General features: G+C 55.0%; 2 protein-coding genes across 4 annotated transcripts in view; both read left to right on the top strand.

The window, feature by feature from the left end:
* Positions 1 to 7981, top strand: part of AP2M1 (adaptor related protein complex 2 subunit mu 1) — a 29691-nt gene extending 21710 nt beyond the window's left edge. For all 3 annotated transcript variants that reach the window (XM_075761410.1, XM_075761412.1, XM_075761411.1), the window contains 7 exons: positions 1925 to 2060; positions 2158 to 2299; positions 4658 to 4777; positions 5295 to 5430; positions 6158 to 6255; positions 6402 to 6513; positions 6861 to 7981. In XM_075761410.1, the coding sequence (XP_075617525.1) occupies positions 1925 to 2060; positions 2158 to 2299; positions 4658 to 4777; positions 5295 to 5430; positions 6158 to 6255; positions 6402 to 6513; positions 6861 to 6995 (879 nt within the window). In that variant the 3' untranslated portion in view covers positions 6996 to 7981. The remainder of the gene's footprint in view (positions 1 to 1924; positions 2061 to 2157; positions 2300 to 4657; positions 4778 to 5294; positions 5431 to 6157; positions 6256 to 6401; positions 6514 to 6860) is intronic.
* Positions 7982 to 8675: 694 nt separating this feature from the next.
* ABCF3 (ATP binding cassette subfamily F member 3) lies at positions 8676 to 19836 on the top strand. The gene is made up of 21 exons (XM_075761418.1): positions 8676 to 8846; positions 9070 to 9217; positions 9294 to 9373; positions 9735 to 9790; positions 11591 to 11688; positions 11778 to 11900; positions 12166 to 12432; positions 12639 to 12719; positions 13227 to 13286; positions 13451 to 13507; positions 13714 to 13736; positions 14372 to 14427; positions 14582 to 14782; positions 15023 to 15099; positions 15321 to 15365; positions 15698 to 15830; positions 16445 to 16533; positions 16723 to 16814; positions 17435 to 17567; positions 17939 to 18026; positions 18849 to 19836. The coding sequence occupies exons 1-21, from the start codon at positions 8774 to 8776 to the stop codon at positions 19005 to 19007; spliced, it is 2139 nt and encodes a 712-aa protein (XP_075617533.1). The 5' UTR covers positions 8676 to 8773; the 3' UTR covers positions 19008 to 19836.
* Positions 19837 to 19925: the final 89 nt, after the last annotated feature.

A 19925-nucleotide genomic window follows, 5' to 3' on the forward strand; every position in this document is an offset into this window, starting at 1 on the left:
TGTGCTCAGTTCTCACTCTTCAGATCCTGTCTGCATCTGTCCAGACTTCATTAACTAGCTGAATATTGTAATTTTCCTCCCCTCCAGGTGTTTTCTGGGAGTGCAAGTTGGTCGACTCTTCGTTAGTGTTACCCCAAACCTTAGACATACTGTAGTGCTAAAATGCTAGTAGTACTTTTAAAAAGTGAGGAGAGGGCTGCCACCAGCTGTCAGAGCCCAAGAAACCTGCTGGTAGCTGTGTCTTTTAACCTAGTCAACGTGCTGGCAAGTGAGTACAATAAGTTGGATATCTTTGTCCCATTTTAGCTGACTTATTTGTCCAGCTTAGGGAAGCTCCCAGTCCTGAGAAAGTTCAGACCCAGGTGCCTTCAGTCCCTCCCTTAGGGAGCGCTCATGTTACTGGGTGGTCTCGGCTTCAGTGCTCCCCAGGCATCTGCTTCCAGATCTATCCAGTCACTTTCTGTAGCAACCAGTAGAGGTTCATGGCACTGATGTTGCAGGAGACAGGAATATCAGCACGTGATGTGTCCCTTTGGAAGCTGGAGAACTGGGTATTATATCTACATGTACTTCTTGTTCCCCTTAAGCCTAAACAAAGCATTGAACAAGGCAGATAAGGAGGGTTTTTTTGTGGGACAGACAAGGGGAGGTACTTTGTACTGCATTGAGCACTTACTTCGGCAGTTCCCAGGGGAGTGTAAAAATCTCTGCTTCTTAGATGTTACAGTAATGGTTCCGCTTGCTCAAGGAGTGACTACGTCTGTGGCGAGAGCAAGTGTGAAGCCAAGTCGCTGCTGGTCTAAAGCTGAGATCGTGTACTGCCACCCTGTGGGCTCAGTGCAAGGCTGCTGGGGCAAGACCCACTTCTGCGTGGTGCAGAATTAACAAGGATATAACTTTGGTACAGGACCCACACTCAAGATGCCTGCAGTCCTGGGTGCTTTGTACTTCTCATAGTCTGTGCCATGGTAAACATCCAGGGCTTGCTTTAGGAATGGCAACATGAGGAGTCTGCTCGGCGTAGGAATGTTACTGGGAGTGGTATTTGGCCCGTCTGTCACTCCCTCCGCTCTACCTTGTGTTTGCGTGGTGCATAATGGGCCATGTCTGAAAAGCCATTTCATTGCTAGGTGTGCTGGGTTTCCTGAGCAGAGCTAAAGTTCAAAGACCCTCATTTTTTTTGTGCTAATTAGCTACCTAATTAATGATGAGCTGGCCTGCTTTATTCCTGTCCTAAGGTAGCCTTAAGCCTAACCTGCCTCTTTCTCCCTTCCTCCCTTTTCTTGCTATTGACCTGCTTGCCTGTTAACCCTGTGTGCACCACACTTGCTGCTATGCATCTACTTCTTGACTTTCTGCGTGTGACTGGACCCCGCCTGTAGCATCAGGTAGGAAACCTCTCCGTGCCTCTCAACACAATCCTTAGTGCTCCTAGAAGGCTTACAGCCTGGGCGCTGTTAGATGCGTGTTAGGTTAGTCTTGGTGTGTAATTCTAACGACTCTAGTCATTAAGAAGCGGCCCTTGGGGACGAGCTGTCTCATGGACCTAGGGTTTCATGTTGGATAAGGGTGTGAACTGGCCTGTCACCTGCTTCTCTGCTTAACATGGATTGATGTGACAGTCCAAGACAGATTTGAATGTCATTGGTGGAGCCCATGCCTCCCTGCACCTAGATGTAGCCTAATGGACTAGCCAACAAAACAGAAGAGCCTTTCCTGCTGTTGTTACAACCAATTTTTAGTTAGGCATAGGACTTGCTGTATTGAGGAGAGAATGACCAAATCATGGAGTGTGTGACAGCACCCACATCTGTCAAGAGCAGTTATGTGTAATAAATGGCAAGTGCTCACTCTTAGATTTAGAGGAAGCTTTCTTAGTCTTTGAATTTATCTAGAGGTCTAAGATGTCATTTCTTCCCTTCAGACTAAGGAAGAGCAGTCCCAGATCACTAGCCAGGTGACTGGACAGATTGGATGGAGACGCGAAGGGATCAAATATCGTCGCAATGAACTCTTTCTTGATGTGCTGGAGAGCGTGAATCTCTTGATGTCCCCCCAGGGTAAGTAGGAGGTGTAGAGCTGGCATTCTTATTCCCCTCAAGGTTTGTGAGTGGGGACTTGTGTAAGTGTTCTGAACTGCACTCTTCTCTACATCAGGTCAAGTTTTGAGTGCCCATGTCTCTGGCAGAGTGGTGATGAAGAGTTACCTGAGTGGAATGCCAGAGTGCAAGTTTGGCATGAATGACAAGATTGTTATTGAAAAACAGGGCAAAGGGACTGCCGATGAAACGGGGAAAAGGTAAGAGGCAATGGGGTAAAAGCCACTTGCCAGCAGGGCAATGAAAGAGTGGTACTTGGTAGCTTTTCTGATCTGACAGACAAAGCTCATCTCTTCTTCCCTTCAGCTATTACTGCTCATTTTTCTCTGGGTAGGTCAGTTGTCAGGCAGGCTACCAGCCTGAGGGCCTCAATACAGAGGGCTTCTCTGCAGCAGGGCTAATGTGAGCAGGTGGAATGTCATCTTTAGTGTCCGACTTCACAGCTGTACATGGGAAAGTGCCAGGAGCTCTTCAAGTACTAAGAATCAAACGTAGTGTTAAGTGTGGAGTTCTCACAGCTAGAAACACTTCCCCATGACAGATTCTCCCAGAGCTTGTGTCTCTAGCAGTTCGTCAGTGCAGAGACTCTTACTCATAGGATGTAGTAGTACTGCTCCCAAGGAACCCCTCTGACCATGGCCTGCTCTACCCAGGCTGTTCCCACAAACCAGAGCAGCTGATCCATACTGGGTAAGCCCCTCCTGCTGATATACAGGTGGTCAGTGGCTGTGTGGGTTGGAGGCTCATCCCTTCCAGGAGTCCAGCTGCCTTCCTTTCAGCTGCACCTCAGCCAGCACCCACATTGAAGTGAAAACAGGTTTTATGCCTTTTCCAGCCTTCCTGCTTGGGGTGAAGAGATAAAAGCAAAGGGACTGCCCCTTTTCGCTTGCTAACCATTTGTGACTCAACTGTGTTTCTCTTGGTTGTTTGTTTCTTTTTTTTTTTTTTGCTGACCCCCAGTGAATTGGGAAGGTAGATAATCTGCTTCAGCTGTGTGCACTCTGCTCTCCCTTGTCTCTTGCTTCGTGTGACTTGTGCATGTAACTCGGATCTCAGACACTTTCCATGATGGTTCCTGTAAATGGAGCTGAGCTGCTATTTGCCTTTTCTCCCAGAACCAAGCCAAGAGCTATTGCTTCACTGTCACCTTTAAGCCATCTTTCCTGTACCTGAATCTAGTTAGTAAAATGGATGAGCCTCAGGTGGCTGCCCAGTGGGGATATACTCTAGTGAAAATGTTATCTGGGTAGGCCTCTGAAGAGTCAGTAACACTGTCCAGAAGCTTCTGTGCTATGAGTGCCTTTGCCTGTAAATGTGCTATTTTCTTGAGTTACAGAAGCAAGATGGACAGGGACTCTTACTGGGTAGTTTTCTGGTGGGCAAGAGCTTGGAGTTGTCACTGTCCAGAAGCATTTAGTTATGAGGTAACCAAAAGAGACAGCTGCTGCCATTGCTTTTCGGCATCTAGCATGTGGCAACACCAAACCCCAAGTAATGTGGCCTGAGACCTGGAGCAGTGGTAAGCAGCAGGGCTTTCCCAGCAGTGTTCCAGAGGAATGGGAACTGGTCACCTAATGTTGGCTGTCTTCTAGGCAACAGACTAGGAAGGACAAACTCCCACTTATGAAGCACAAACTACACCACTGGGTTGTGTAACTGAACAGCCAGTCAGCCTGGGGTCAGTCTGCTTCCATTTGTCCAGGTAATGGTGGTTCCCAGGACAGCTGAACCTGCCTGTGGTGCTTATACTGTTTCAGCATGCTTGGATGGTTGTCCTGTCACTCCCAGCAGTTAAGGCAGCCTAGATACCACAGTGCTACATCGCTGCCTCTTCTGTTGCTATTGCCTTATCTTCTGGTCCCTCTCAGTAGCTGAGAGTTCTTGGCTGACCTCAGGACCTGTAGCAAGGAAAGTATTCTCAGACTAGAACCCAGCACAAGTTCAATGGTGGTAGGTTAGGCTGGTGCACCTAGATGGACAGATGGTAGCTGTGTAGATTTTCATAAGTGAGAGAAATAAACTTCTAGGGTATAATACTGTGTTCTTTGGCAAATTGGTTCAGAATCAAACCACCTGCTAGCAGTGTGGAAATCAACAGCTATGAAGAGATTTCTGAACAGGAAGACCCTGAACCTGGCATCTCCTGGCTGTGTGGCAGTGGGATAGCTTTGTGGACAGGAAAGTGTTTTCTCTCCTTTGACTTGAGCTAGCAGAGTTGCCTTTGCAGTAATGAGGTGCTGTTGGCAGACAGACCCAAGCATTGTGTTGCTGGCAATGACAGAAGGGTGCTCCTCTAATCTCTCTCCTCTTTGGGGAGAGGAGGGAGAGAATTCTTTCAAACAAGCTTCCTGAAATATGATTTTTTTTTTTTTGTGGTGGCGAAATGAGGAAAGTTGGAGCCAAGAGGCTGCTGTCCCCTAAATCTCTCCCTGCCTCCCCATTTCCTGGACACGTGCGATGGCAACTTGCTCTGTAGAGTAGTTTCTGCCTGCGCAGACTGACTGCACTGAGATACCAGGGCTGCAGCTTGCACTTGTTTAACTGTCTTGTGTTTTTAGCGGCAAACAGTCAATCGCCATCGACGACTGCACTTTCCACCAGTGCGTGAGGCTCAGCAAGTTTGATTCCGAGAGGAGCATCAGCTTCATTCCACCAGATGGAGAGTTTGAGCTCATGAGGTATGGTGGGGGGGGAAGAACAGACTGATGTTGACATTTGCTTGCCACTACAGTAGTGTTGCTGCTCACAGGCAGACTTGCAGCCCTTGAGCACCTAACAAACATACACTTGCCTTCTTTCTTTTTGGAGTGGAATCTGTAGGGTATCCCACAAATCCTTCTGTTACAAATGTGGTAGAAGCCCAGCTGCATGGTTTTCTTTGCCAGAACCATAGTGTTGGGTGTGGGTTTCATTATGCTTTAGCTTGCTGTATCTGGGTTTTTTTAGTGCTTAAAACTAGTGTCCTTGAACAGGGTCATTGGCAGGAACCAGATATAAAACTTGGGACTTGATAAACCATCACTGCTCTAGGGCAGCACACATTTTAGTGCTCCTTCCTTCTGGGATGACTCCATTTCTGGCTGATATTTCTAAGCTGTTCCTTGTTCAGAGGCTGTCTCTTTAGGAAGGTGGTACAACTTGAGATCCTATGGGGGTTAACTCCCTCTGAGTTCACTGTTTCTTCCACCCCTGCAGATACCGAACCACTAAGGACATCATCCTTCCCTTCCGTGTGATTCCCCTGGTGCGGGAGGTGGGTCGGACCAAGCTGGAAGTGAAGGTGGTGATCAAATCAAACTTCAAACCTTCCTTGCTGGCCCAGAAGATAGAGGTAAGAGAATCCAAACTTATGGTGAATTGTGCCTCTTTGTCCCCTGCTAAGGAGTCCTCACAGATGAGTCCTCAAGCTTGTACAGCCTTAAAAGAACTGAATGCCCCACAGATGCGTGGTGATGCTGTGCTGTGGAAGGGAACTGCCGTAGAGTAGGGAGGTTGAAGTTGTTTTCAGTTGCACAGCCATTTTGGCAGATGCCTCGCTTCCTGCAGCAACTGTTCAGTTTGTCTTTGCCACTGTGAAAAGTTCGTGTTCTTCTGTCTGTGTGATCTGGTGGTATGTCAGACAGGCAGCAGGCTATGAGCTGTGTAAGACAGGCTGAGGGTGGCTTTGCAGCTTAGTCCCCTTCTGGGAAAGGCTTATTGCTGCAAAGCTAGGCTCTCCAGAGCCTGGTGCAGCCAGACCTCCCTGGCCAGCCTGGCATCCTGCCTGAGCTCATCTGCCCAATGCTGGCCAGGTTTCCTGCAGCCTGAACTGGAGAGCTCTGCCCTGTTCTTCACTGACTGTTGTGGATTCTGAAAATGCGTTTCTGTCTTTGAAGTAAAGGCTCAAACTGGAGAGCTAGGCCTTGTGGTAGCTGATGTTCTTTGGGCCCTGAGATGGAGAGAGAAGGCCAAGGGGTCCAGGACAGTGGCTGTGCTCTCCTGGGAGGAGGGGTCTTCCCCTGAGACTGCCCAGGCTGCAGTCTGCTTGCCCCTGCTCATCCGACTCTGCTGCTTTCCAGGTCCGGATCCCGACGCCCCTCAATACCAGTGGAGTGCAAGTCATCTGTATGAAAGGGAAGGCGAAATATAAGGCCAGTGAGAATGCTATTGTCTGGAAGTAAGTGAGTGTGTTGGATCTGAGGTGCTGCAAAGGCAGGGCTTGGGGAGGCAGTGTCTGCTTAGTGCTCTGGACTGCCCTGAGCACCTGTAGTGAAAGGGAGAATGAACTCGAGCACCTCCTCACTTCTGGGCTTTCTCTGATAGGATAAAACGTATGGCTGGAATGAAGGAATCCCAGATCAGTGCAGAGATCGAGCTGTTGCCCACCAATGACAAGAAGAAGTGGGCTCGGCCCCCGATCTCCATGAACTTTGAGGTGAGTCCCTGTCTCTCCCCCAGCCTTCCGGAGTGCTGCCAACCTTGGAGAACCTTTGTTGGTCTAGTCCCCCCTGCTCTCAGGGAACTGCATGGTTTTGAGTGCTCCCTGTCCCAAGCTGCCCTGTGATTCTTTGCAATATGAGGTCAGCCAGGTGGCAAAGGGAATGGAGGAAAATTGCACTTGAAGCCACTAGAGTCTGTCCCCACGCATGCAGGGAGTTGGGAACAGTGGCTCTTGGTGTCTGTTTCTAGATGTGTAGCCAAGGACTCCTCTGGCTCCTGTGTACAGAGAGCATCTTACCCCTCTGTTCCAATGTTCTCTGTGGCCTTTCCCTTTCTCAATAGGTCCCATTTGCACCCTCTGGGCTGAAGGTGCGCTACCTGAAAGTCTTTGAGCCAAAGCTGAACTACAGTGACCATGATGTGATAAAATGGGTGAGGTACATCGGCAGGAGCGGGATCTACGAGACCAGATGCTAGCCCCAGCAGGCTGGCTGGCTCCCTCTTCTCCAAGCCATCCTCTGCCTCTCCTCAGTCTTCAACTACATTCAGAGAAAGCATCTGCCTGGCCCCTCTGCGGAGATTGAAAGACCCTGTGGCTCACCTCGGGAGCGGACTCGCCTGCCTGTGCTCAGTTACCGCCCAGGCTGCAGCTGGAGTTCAGAGCCCAGTCATGTGCAGGGGCCCAGTCAGCCTCCTGCTCCCCGTCCCAGGGTGGGGAAGGGCTAGTCTAACTCCCATCCTCTCGTGATCTTTCTAGGGAACGTCCACCATTAAACTCCTCTTCTGTTGGTGTCTCACTACTTGCATCATATCCTAGTATTTTTGAAGTTCTTGTGCATATGTACTCGTAGAATAGACCTAAACATAGACTGGACAAATCGAATTGAAGTTACCCTGGCTTCTGTACTAGCTATTGCTGTTGTGGTAGATGTTGCTGGCCAGTCTGAGATGCCTGGGGTGGTGAGTTTGTGGGGCCTCCACCAGAGGAGATGGTAGGCTCACCAGATCTCACCACCACCCTATATTTCTTGCAAAGTCATCAGTATAGAGTCCTGCCATGGGAAGGTTTGTGACCAAAAAGGAAGAGGGTTTAGACTCTTGCTGGTGTGTATGTGGGTGGCACAGCATTTTGGGTCCGTAGAGCACTTACCCCTACCCACTGCTGGCTCCAGCCAGTCTCTCCTTTCTAAACAAATTGGAAATGTGGCCCCTCTGTCCCAGGGAACGTGGGTCTCCTGAGTTCTGTCAGGATGCAAACAGGGCCTGTCCCCAGGGAATCTAAAGTGCAGTTAGCAGCAAGAGCCCCCTGCCCTAGCCTGCCCTCTCCACACTTCTACCAAATGCTTCTGGGCCATAGGAATGCTGCTGCTACCCACAACCCTGCTTCTGGTAGTGTGGTCTCCATTTTGTACACTTTGTGATTTGTCCAGTTCTGAATCTAATAAAGTATGTAGAATGGAGAAGGCTACCTGCGCTGCTGTGTGGGACTCGTGGTGCTAGAGCCTGGGCTGTGCTCTGGGCTGGAGCTGCTCTGGACTTCTGCTGTTGCTTCCCCAGCCCAGGCTGCCTGGGGGGTAGGAGGTGGAAAGTAGAAGCGATGCTTTTGGTTCCAGCTGCTGCTGCCACTGCTACAGCTGAGTAAGGAGGGGGCTCTGGGCTTCCCTGCAGCTGGGCTAAACCCAGCCTAAGTCTGGCTTAAGTGAACCTTGGTAGCTTTTCCTTATGAGCAGCTGGGGGGGGGGAGGTTTTCCTTTTAACTGGGCTTTTGGAGGCTGGGGGAAGGAGGGTGGTGTGCTGGGTAGCCGAAGGTACAAGCAACTGCTGCAGCAGCTGTGGCCCGTGACCTACGCCAGGCCGCTTGTTGCGAGTTTCTGACAGAACGGCGGGGGCCGGGGTTGGCCCGAGCTGCGGCTCCTATTTTACTTCTTTAAAAGAGGAGGGGAAAAAAAACCCCGAACCCCGCTGACTGTTGGCCAGGAGGGGCAGGCTGCGAGCAGCGCTCTGCCGCCTGGTCTCGGAGCAAAGCCGGGCCGAGCCGCCGCCGCCGCTGCCCCCGGTCCCGGCACGCCGCACGTGGCAGCGGCCCCGCCCCGGCCTCCACTTCCCAGCGCCCCCCGCGCGCATGGCGGCCGCCCGCCTCCTTCCCGGCAGCGCCCGCGCTCGCGCGCCGTCCCTTCCGCCTCCGCCGCGGTGCCGGGCTCCGTGCGGCGGCGGCACCGGGCCGCACCGCGGCCGGGCCCCGCTCCGGCTCCGCCATGGCGTCGTGCGCCGACATCCTCCGCAGCGAGTTCCCCGACCTGGACGGCGAGGTCTTCGCTTACGTGACGGGTGAGCGGTGCCCGCCTGCCCGCTGCTCGGCCTCCCGCCCCGCCGCGTGTCACGACACCTCCCCGCTGTCGCGATAGGCAGCCGCGCCCGAGTCGCGACAGGCGGCCGGGAAGAGGCGGGCTAAGGGGGAGCGGGCGGGTGCCACCTGTCGGCCGTATCGCGAGACGCGGCCGGCCGTCGCGACAAGCCGCGGTTGTGCAGCGCCGGCGCCGTGTGCCCGCAGGGATCCTGCACGGCAGCGGGGCGGACTTCGAGTCGGTGGACGAGCTGGTGGAGGCGGTGGGGGAGCTGCTGCGGGAGGTGTCGCAGGACACCAAGGACGACGGCGCCATCCGGGAGATCTGCCAGCGCCTCTTCAACACCCTCCAGCTGTAAGGGTCGCTCCCGCCCTCACACCCTCCTCACCCGCCGCCTCCTCACCCGCCTCCTCCTCCTCCTCTCTCCCAGGGACGAGGGCCGGGCCCAGCGCTGCAGCCAGGTGCTGCTGGATGCCCCCATCCAGCTCTCCCAGATCACCGACGGATACGGTGAGTGCTGCCCACGGGGGACGCCCGGCCACGCGTGTCACCCCCACGGCTCCCGCCCAGCGGCGAGGACAGGCTCGGGGCCTTGCGCGCGCGCCTGACCTTGGGGAACAATTTCCACCCCGCCACCGCGCACCTCGGGCTCCCCCTCGCAGGTGCACCCCTCTTTCTCTTCCCGCTGCTGAGCCGTGGGCAGCAGCGCCTGGCTGCCCGCAGGGTAAGCTGGGGTGGAGGGAGAGGAGCCACCCTTCAGTTCTCTCGTCCTGTGGGAGAGGGAACAGCCGTGCCTGGTCATGGGCAGCCGTTAAGGCGGGACTTTGTGGAGCCTCGCTGGATACTCACCAACCCAACCATCTTGTTGCAGCGGATGCCAGCGTGGACCTGCTGCCGGGGCTGTTGCTGAAGAGAGGCCAGACCTCAGTAAGTGAGGGGGGCCATGCCCTCATTCGTAAGCCGGCAGACCTGGTGGGAACAACTAACGCGTGGGGCTGCAGGTGCCCTGCTCTGCTCCGGTCACCTCGCCCTCGGAGAGCAGCCGGGACAGGCGGCCGTCCTGGTTAGGGACACAGCTGCCGGGGGTCCTGCTCCTTCTTGTCAGGTTCATTGTAATTTGGGAAAATCCTGATCTTAGTCTGATAAAGAGGCTCAACAAGAGTTAACGGCTTATTCATTTGACAAGATCTATTTTGCTGTAATTTCTTAATGAATTTCAAAGCACGGTTGATGCAGTGGGGCTGTTCAGGCTGCAGCTTCTCTGACTTTCATGAGGACCTTTGACTTCTACAGTGGGGCCTTTGATTGAGAAAGTAGGATGTACCAGGATGACATCTTGCCATATTCAATGAGAGAGAAAATCCTGGCTAATGGTTTGATGTTGGGATGTTACAGTTGGGGAGTTAGAAGGGACCAGCTGTTTTCCGGAGAGGTGTTGCAGGCAGGTTGTAAGCCTAGCTTTAGAAACGGCTGTGGGTTGTCGTGGTTTGATAAATAAGAGCAGGAGCAGAGAAGTTTTGAAGCCGTTACGCTCCAGTGACCTGGAGGAAATCGGAAATCTTCGCCAATGAAACACGTAGCTGCTCAGGAGTGACCTGGCTTGCCCTCTGCGTTGGGTGTGCCAAAGTCCGAGTATGGGGAGAGGTGCAGATGTGCATCCGCAAAGCAAGGATGGCAGTCGCTGTGTAGGGTGGGCAGTCTCTCTACTAGGCTGGTCTCTTGTAGAGCCCTCCCTTCCTGGGGTAACGTGTTGAGGAGGAGAACCCCTCGCTTGGAGGCTGAGACCTAACGTGATCCCTGCGTGTCTGAATGGGAGTCTTAAGTGAAAGCTGGCAGCTGTCGCTGGTTTTGGCACTGGAATTGTTGCTGCTGGGTTCGCTCTCTGGCTCTCATGTCCATAACTCAAAAAGGATCTTCAGAAAATTTGGAGGTGATTCAGAGAAGGTCTCAGGAGGCCTCTCAGTTTTTGGAGGACACGTCTTATTGGGAGATTCAGGGCGCTCGGTATAGTTTACAGAGTGACTCAATCCGTCTGTAGGTGTGGGGTCACAGCTCCAGTAACAAGACGCTCTTCAGTCTAGCACGCAGCTCAGTAACGTGCTCCGGTGGCTGCAGAGTTGCCTAGAAATATCTAGGAGTGTTCTTGGTCAGCCACAAGTATTTGACTTGACGCAGGAATAAGCTGGAATGGGCTGAGAGCCTGGCCAAGACCAGAGGCCAGGTTAAAACGCTGGGCTCCTTCTTGCCTTCAGGTTTAATTAAATGCTTTTTGTCTCTGTCTTGATTGATTCACTGCATAAGCTGAGTTTGTTCCAAACTGGCTAAAGTTTAACATGCCTCGTGGTCTAGGACGAGGGTGGGTGCAGGGTGTAGCGGAGGAGGCATTGGGATAGTGGGTTGCTGCTGCTGAAGTGACTTGGCTGACCGAGGTCCCTGGAACTATAGAGACTGGCTGTATGTTTAAGTCAGGCAAACCCTTTACCTTGCTGAGGCACGACTGTTGTATACAAGCCATTGATTTAGGACTTAATTCCTGAAGTGATTTCCTGGCCTGATCAGCTTTCTCAAAATGTGCTTGAGTCTGTCCCAGTTTCCCTGTCCTCCCTCCCTCCTTCCCTTCCTTCCAGGCACAAGGGGTTAATCAATCTCTTTTCTCCTGGAGTTGGGCTTTTGGGGCTTTTGCTGAAGATGCTCTCTCTTCTTTAAACTCTCCGCTTTGTGCCCCAGATGGTGAATGCCAAGAAACTGGAGAAGGCAGAAGCCAGGCTGAAAGCCAAGCAGGACAAGAGGATGGAGCGGGATTCCCTGAAGTCATCTGGCCCTCTGTGAGTATGGAGGATGCCTCAAACATCCCCATCCCGCTCTGTACCAGAGCTTTCCTGTTGAGCCCACTCCTTCTTCTGCCTGCCCACAGTGTCCTTGAGGAGGCATCTGCCAGCCAAGCTGCCAGCAAGAAGGAAACTCGCATGGAGTCATCAGGCAAGAACAAGTCGTATGACGTGCGCATCGAGAACTTTGATGTGTCCTTCGGTGAGCGGTGAGTGCAGGTGGGACAGATCTTGGCTGGGCTTTGAACAACGGGTTGTTGAATCTGGATTGGAGAGTGGTTGGGAAATGACAGAGGGCATGGGAAGGATCAGGAGGCGAGGTGGGCACCTGGTCCTGTTGCCTTTGGGCAGGAGAAGTCTGGGATGGTTGCTTGGCCCCTGCACAGCCTGAAATATGCTTGGGGCAGGTGGCTGCAGGTTATCTCCCTCTCCATGGGGCGTCTGACCAGGTACCTGCCTGTTCTCTTGCTTTAGCGTCCTCCTGGCGGGAGCAGACCTGAACCTGGCGTTTGGCCGACGCTATGGGCTGGTGGGCAGGAACGGGCTGGGCAAGACCACACTGCTGAAGATGATCGCCAGCCGGAGCCTGCGCATCCCCTCGCACATCAGCATCCTCCATGTGGAGCAGGAGGTGGCAGGGGACGAGACGCCAGCGCTGCAGAGTGTGCTGGAGTGCGACACCACGCGTGAGAGTCTGCTGCGGGAGGAGAGGGATCTGACGGCTAAGATTAATTCCGGCAGGTGAGATGTTGCCACTGGGTTTCCAGCCCTTCTATGGCCTCTTGAGCGTGAGGTCTCGTTCTGAGGTCTCTCCCTTCAAATGAAGGGCTCTGTCAGGGCTGGGCTGCGTCCTGCCCACCTTAGTCCTGCGTGGGGAGATCAGCCAAAATCAGCATTCAAACCCCAACCCCCGTCAGTCCCACACACTCTTCTTTGTCCTGCCCCAGGGGAGAAGGGACAGAAGGTGCCAGGCTATCAGAGGTCTACGCGAAGCTGGAGGAGATTGAGGCAGACAAGGCCCCAGCAAGGTGAGACAGCCCTGCGGGCACCGCTGGTTGTTGGCGTGGGCAGTGGTTTGGGGTGATGCTGTGGCCCTGGCATCCAGCATGTGGGGACAAGGGGCTCTCCCTACTGCTGCTCGTGTCTCTTCTTCTGTCACAGCTCTGCTGGGTTAGGAGTAGTCAAGCTTCCCCCCAAAGCTTGGGGGGATTTTTTTTTTTTGCCCCAAATGGCTTGCATTGTTGCTGCTGCTCCTCTTGGACCTCCTCAGGTTGCTCGTGGTCTGGGGAACTTTTCTGGGATGTTGGTGGTAGTGATTCTCTTCCCGGCCAAATTGCCGAAAGCTTCTTGCAAATCTCCTGGGATGCTGTGCCCTCTTGGGCTGCGTTTCCCAGCCAAGCTCTTGGGCGTGCAGGAAAGTTTTTCTGTGCCAGAATGACCTTAAACCATGCAGCAGGGTCCCCACAGTGACTGTGGGTCCAGGACCTCAGACTGTGCTCTGCAGCTGGGTTCCAGTTCTCTCCACTTTTCCCCAGGGCATCCGTCATTCTCGCTGGGCTGGGCTTTAATGCGAAGATGCAACAACAGACAACCAAGTAAGTCTCCGGGTTCTGGGCGTCGAGACAGAAATGGCTCTGGGGAGACGGTGCTGCTAGCGAGCCCCCGGGCACTGCTGTGGCTGTAAAGGAGGGGAGCCCTGCAGGAATGTGAGGGTCTGTGTTAAACAGTAACCCCTCTCTGCAACCTCTTATCTCCTCAGAGAGTTTTCCGGAGGCTGGAGAATGAGACTGGCCTTAGCCAGAGCCCTGTTTGCCAGGTCGGTGTCCAAGCCTTCATGCAATGGGGTTAACCCTCCGTGCTGTCCATGCTGTGAGGTGTCGGGGTGCTGCCATGGGGTCCTCTTGACTCGGGCTCTCGGGGTGGGGAGCATCGGAGCCATCGCAGCTCTGTGTGTGTGGTGAAACGCACGCTGCGCTGACCCTGGGCAATTTTTGCTTCTGATACCCGTCTTGTTTTTCCTAGGCCAGATCTCCTTCTGCTGGATGGTAAGTCGATACTGTGAGTCCCTTCCGACTCCGCTGCTGGGCCTGCCTGTGTCCTTGCTGGGGTTGGGAATGCGCCGTGGCCTTTAGCCGTCTGCTCAAAATAGCCCTGCGTGACGGGGCTGCCGGTGCTCCCCTGGCACAGCAGGCAGAGCTGCAGTGGCACGGGGAGGTCTGCTTGGGCAGCCGCTTTCGCTGCGCTCGGCAGAGCTCTGCCCTGTGCCCCAGTGGGGTCATCTGCATGTCAGCGTGCTCCAAGCGGTCCTTTCCCTCACCCGGCCCTGTGACGGGCCCTGGCTGCCAGCCCACTTTGGGAGTCCCTTCACCCTGGGGCTGGGCTGGCTCCCTGAGGAGGTGCCCACCTTGGGTGGGGGGTCTGGGTGAGACGCTGCTGCCAGGCACCAGGGTCCGGGTCCTGGCATGGAGTCGGGGGAGCGTCCCTGGCTGAGCCTCGCCCCCCCACCCACCCGCCACAGCACACCCCACACAGATGTCTGAGTTCCCTGAGCTGCAGGGGCAGGTCCCCACGCAGGGTCTCTTCCTCCGCGATGCTGATCACTGGCCTTTTCTGTGTAAAAAAAGTGTAATCCAGCCATCCCCATCCCTCCTGACCTCAGTGCCTTTTTCCCTTCCCTCAGAGCCAACGAACATGCTGGATGTGAGGGCCATTTTGTGGCTGGAGACCTACCTGCAGGTAGGGGGTGGTGGGAGGCCCTGGGACAGAGTGAGGTCAAGAGATGGAGATGTCTTCCAGGCTGGTGTCTCGCCTCACTGGGTGGTGGGACCAAGCCCTCCGCTCTGGCTTGGTGGTGCTGAGGCTCAGGCCCCCCTCTCGCTGTCTCCTCCAGACCTGGCAGTCGACCATCCTCGTGGTGTCCCACGACAGGAACTTCCTGAATGCGGTGGCCACGGACATCATCCACCTGCACTCGCAGCGGCTGGACACGTACCGTGGGGACTTTGAGAACTTCATGAAGATCAAGGAGGAGCGGCTGAAGAACCAGCAGCGAGAGTATGAAGCCCAGCAGCAGTACCGCGAGCACATCCAGGTACTGGGAGAAGCTGGTAGCGCTGGAGCACTCTTCTCTGAGCCTTGTCCCTCTCTCCATGCTTCTAGTGAACCTTCCAAGCTGCCATGCTTCAAATAATCTCTGCTCTCAGAGTTTTTACTGCTGTTTGGTCTTGCAGTAACCCATGGATGCGGCTCTGTTGTTGCAGGAGGTCTGGCAGTAGAGTGGGGTGGCTGGGGCTGGGGACCTGGAGCACTCTGATACTTTTCTCTTTTGTAGGTTTTCATCGACCGCTTTCGCTACAACGCCAACCGGGCATCCCAAGTGCAGAGCAAGCTCAAGCTGTTGGAGAAACTGTGAGTGCCTGTCCTGCTCGTCTCTGGAGGTGGGGAGGAGGCAGTGCTCCTGGGAAGAAACAGAGGTTCCCAGGGCGCCTGGGTGATAGAAGGGTGGTTTGGGCTTTGGGGTGCTCTGTCTCTGGTCCACAGGCTTTGGCTGAAGACTCTCTCTGGGCTTCTGGTATGGGAACAGACCCTCAGTGCAAGGCATCGCGGTTACCTGTCTCCTCCTCTTGCAGGCCAGAGCTGAAACCTGTGGACAAGGAGTCTGAGGTGATCATGAAGTAAGTGTCCCTTGCGCCCTTGCTCAGAGGGCACCTGGCTCCCTTTCTTACGTGAGCTCCTCCTGGGTCCTGTGCTGGCTGGGACAACCGCCCCTTCCTGTGGGCCAGCCTTACTCTGACAGGGACCCCAGATGGGACCCCATGTTTAGGTTGGGTTCCCTCCTCGGGTCAAGGCTGCAGATCCGTGTCCATGTCTTGTCAACATCCTTCCCAGAGGCCCTGCATGGTAGGGGCCCCCTTGCTACCTGGGGAGTTGCAGCAGTTGTTCTGGGAGGCTGGGAGCAGGATCTCTGAAGTTCCTGGCCATCTCTCACTGCTTTCTGCCTTCCCAGGTTCCCCGATGGCTTTGAGAAGTTCTCCCCGCCTATCCTGCAGCTAGACGAAGTAGACTTTTATTACGACCCAAGTCACTACATCTTTCGTTCCCTCTCCGTCTCTGCTGATCTGGAGTCCCGCATCTGTATGGTATGTGGGGTTGCAGAATAATGGTGGCTACGAGGGACCTTGGGAGGTCCCTGCTCAAAGCAGGGCCAGCTTTGATGTTAGGTCAGGTTGCTCAGGTCCTTGTCCAGTTGAATTTGGATATCCCAGGGAGGAATATTTCTCCCATTCCTCTGGGTCCCATTGCAGCATTTGATCATTCTCATTTTGAGGAACATTTTTCCTAATACCAGTTAGAATTTGTGACTTGTGCCTCTTGCCCTTCATCCTTTCACCAGGCACCTCTGAGAAGAGAACTAGGTCTGTCTTCTCTGTAAACTCCCTGTTAGTTAGCTGACAACAGCAGCTTGTCCTACGTGTAGCTCCTGCTACATTGGATGGGGCAGCAGAGAGATGCAATTTTCTTGCAAATGAGCCTGGGAGCAGGTAATCCTTAGGCTTAAGGGTTGGGGGGGGCAACATCTTCTAGCACTGCTGCCTGTGCTGCTCCTCAGGGATAGAAATGCAGCTTCCAGGTAGCTGGAGCCACAGGACTCTCATCCTGCCCCCGTCCACTGTGTGATCATCCAAACACTGCCCCCCTCTCCAAAGTACCTTCATGGGTTTCACGTTCTCCAATGCTGCTCCTGCTTCTCTAGGTTGGGGAAAACGGAGCTGGCAAGTCGACCATGCTAAAGATCTTAATGGGGGAGCTGGCACCAGTCAGAGGGATCAGACATGCTCACAGGTACCTGGTAGGAAGGGCTGGGGCGCGGGGAGGAATGGTGCAGTTGGAGGGCTTCTGGGCTGTGCTTTGGAGTGACGGCTGGGGCTGGGTCCTGCACACCCACACATATGTTTCCCTTCCTGTAGCCCCAGCTGCGAGCACTCTGGTTGCAGGGCCTGGTACCAACTCCCAGTCTCTCTTGTTCTGCAGAAACCTCAAGATCGGTTATTTCAGCCAGCACCATGTAGATCAACTGGACTTGAACATCAGTGCTGTAGAGTTGCTGGCAAGAAAGTTCCCAGGTGAGTTTTGGAGATCCCAGATGATGTGGGCCATTGAGGTCTCCTTTGCCGCACACAGAGCAGCATTGATTTGTTCCATGGCCCCAGGCAGAAGGCTCGGTCACATCAGTGCTTAAGGGACACGGCCTGCTCTGGGTTAACACCCTGTGTCCAGCACAAGTTCAGGACACCAGCCATGAGAAGCTGAGCTGGTTGCACAGGGGTAGCTGGCAGCCTGCAGACCTCAGGCTGGTGCTCCGCTATGGCCGGGTTTTGGGGGCAGATGACCCGCTTTCCTGCTGGGCACAGAACGAGCACCGCCCCCTGCCCCCTTTCCCAGCTGCCAAAGCCTCCGGCTCCCTTCTCCACTTAACGTTAACTCCAGGTGGTGACAGGGAACTTGGGGCAGCGTCTCTCGGAGCCAGTCACCAGCCCAGCAGCCGCTGTCCTGATTGTGTCAGTCAGGTTTTCCCCACAACCCCTGCTTGGGAGAGGATTGCCTGGAAGTGGCTGCTGAATTAGTCCCTCGCCGTGCTGGTCTGGCACGGACTGCCCGGCCACGGCACCCAGCGAGCTCACGGCGCTGAGGGCCCCGTGTCATGCCGGGTGTGCCATAGCTGTGTTGTGACACACTTCTGCAGGGAAGACAGAGGAGGAGTACCGGCATCAGCTGGGGAGCTACGGCGTCTCGGGGGAGCTGGCCGTGCGTCCCGTGGCCAGCCTGTCTGGAGGTCAGAAGAGTCGCGTGGCCTTTGCCCAGATGACTATGTCCTGGTAATTTTCTCCCAGATGCTGTTAATTTTTGCATGGCTCCATTCCTGGAGCCTGCTTCACCGGGAGGAAGGCGGGCATCCAGGGACTTTCCGCTGCCCCGTGAAAGCCTCGTCCTTGGGACTTTTGTGGGGAGGGAGGTTGTCACCCTGGGGGGCTGTATGGAAGGAGGCAGGTGTCTTTCTCCTGCTGCTTTGGGCTCACGGGGATAAGAGGTGTCCCTGGAGCTGGGCAGTGCCGATCTTGGGGCCAGGCACATGCTGATGGCTTAAGTGGCTAAAGCAGCAGCCTGGTAGAGCTCGCTGCAGTGTGATGGGGCACGGACCCAGCCTGGGCCCGTTCCAGTGCCCGCTCAGAGCTATCTTCTCTTCCAGTCCAAACTTCTATATCCTGGATGAGCCGACAAATCACCTGGACATGGAGACCATCGAGGCATTGGCAAAGGCACTGAATAAGTTCCGGGTAAGGTTCCCTCTGCAAGGTCTCCCATTTTTGTAACGCTTTGTGCAGCCTCCAGCTTAAGTTACTTGGCATCTCAGCCGAGGTGGATGGTCGAATACTAGAGGTGGATGGTTGAATACCAGTGGTGGCTTCAAGTCCAGGACAGAATTTAGGCAGTCAGTCACGTTTCTGCCTTAGCCATCCGTCCTGGTGTTTCGTTTCACTTGCTGGCTTTGGCTGGGGGTGGCTGAGAGGGGCAGCAGCAGACCAGAGAGCACCTTGTCCCCCATCTTGACCAGTCACCTACACCCTGTGACTTTCCACGGGGTGCATGCTGCACACAGCCCTGCCTTGGGGCTGCTCGGATCTTCCTTAGGCACATTTGATGGGTGATCTCCAAAGACGGCCTCCAGATACCAATGTGGTCACCCTAGTCCTCACTGTTTTATAGTTGCTCAGGTTGGGGCGGTTTTCCTGTGAAGGAAAAGCTTAACTGAGGTTGCTCAGGGCCTTGCCCAGCCACGTCTTGACTGTCATTGACTCCACCTGGAATCTCCATCTTTGAGAGCTGGAGAGCCAGTAACAAATCCTGTGCTTGCCTTCTGAGAGGGGAGGCTAAATACATTACTGCTGCATGTTCCTCCTCCGTATGGGATCTGTCTGTCCCCCTGAAGGAGGGAAGAGCTGGGATTAGGTCCCTGCCCATGACATGTCATTGGTTTTCCCTGGAGCAGACGGAAACCTGAAGTCCTGGACAGGGGTGCAGGAGCTCCGTGCCACCAGCGCTGTGCCCTGCATTGTGCTCCACTAAGTTCCCTTTTTTTCCCCCTTGTGTGTTGGCAGGGTGGTGTAATTCTGGTGTCCCACGATGAGCGCTTCATCCGCCTGGTGTGCCAGGAGCTGTGGGTGTGTGAGAACGCCACCGTGACCCGCATCGAGGGTGGCTTTGACCAGTACAGAGACATCCTGAAGGAGCAGTTCCGGAAGGAGGGTTTCCTATAAGGGAGGCGGGAGCCGGACTGTGCCGGGGGCTGGACCGCGAAGCTCGGCCACCTCGGCATCCATCCCAACTGTGCCTGGCAGAGCGCCGAGGACGCTGCTGCCCGCATGGACCGTCAGCCATGCCATCAAACTACCACCTGAACTGCTCTCCCCTCCCCAGGCCGGGCGGAAGGACAGCAAGGGAGCAGGAGCCCGGTGCTGCGTGTGGCCGGGGGCACGCCGGGGCTCTGCCGCCAGCCAGGGCTGTGCCTGGCGCTGGGCACGCTGGAAAGGCTGTGCCTGGAGCTGCTGCTCTGCCGCTAGGAGGGAAAGAGGGTCGCATCCCGACCCCCCCGGTTTAACTCCGTGCTCTGGAGGGCAGGAGAGGAGCAGTTCTCCATGTTTCTTCACTTCCCCCTCTGCCTTTTTCTTTTTTTTTTTTTTTTTTTAATGTGTTGGGTTTTGGGTTTGGTTTTTTTTTTAAAGTGGCTGAACACTAGTCCGGCTCCAGCACACGCCACCATCCCCTCCACCACCCTGGAGGGAAACGAAGCCTTTGCTGCTAAAAGTGACCCTTGCCTCTTCCCCCAGCCCCTGGAAGCTGGGGCTCGCTTGGTCCGTGTCCCCCCACCCAGGGCTTGCATTTGTAGTGCCGAGGGAGCCCGAGCCCGGCTCTGCCTGGGCCCCGCTCCCGGCTCCTTTCCCTGCGCTGCTGCCAGTACCCCCTCCTGTGCCGGTACCCCCTCCCGTCGCTGCCTGCCTTCCTTTCAAACCGGCCCTGGGGTGGGCTGCTCGGCACCCCCCCGCCCGCTGCACAGAGTGCGGTGTAAATAAACCCGGACACAGTGGGTGCAGCGCTCTCCTTTCCTTGGGGGCTCCGGGCTTGAATTTGCGGGGGGGGGGGGGGGGGGGGGGATGATCTTTCTAGTGCCCTGAGCA

The sequence above is a fragment of the Balearica regulorum genome, chromosome 9, assembly GCF_011004875.1.
Source record: "Balearica regulorum gibbericeps isolate bBalReg1 chromosome 9, bBalReg1.pri, whole genome shotgun sequence".
NCBI lineage: Eukaryota > Metazoa > Chordata > Aves > Gruiformes > Gruidae > Balearica > Balearica regulorum.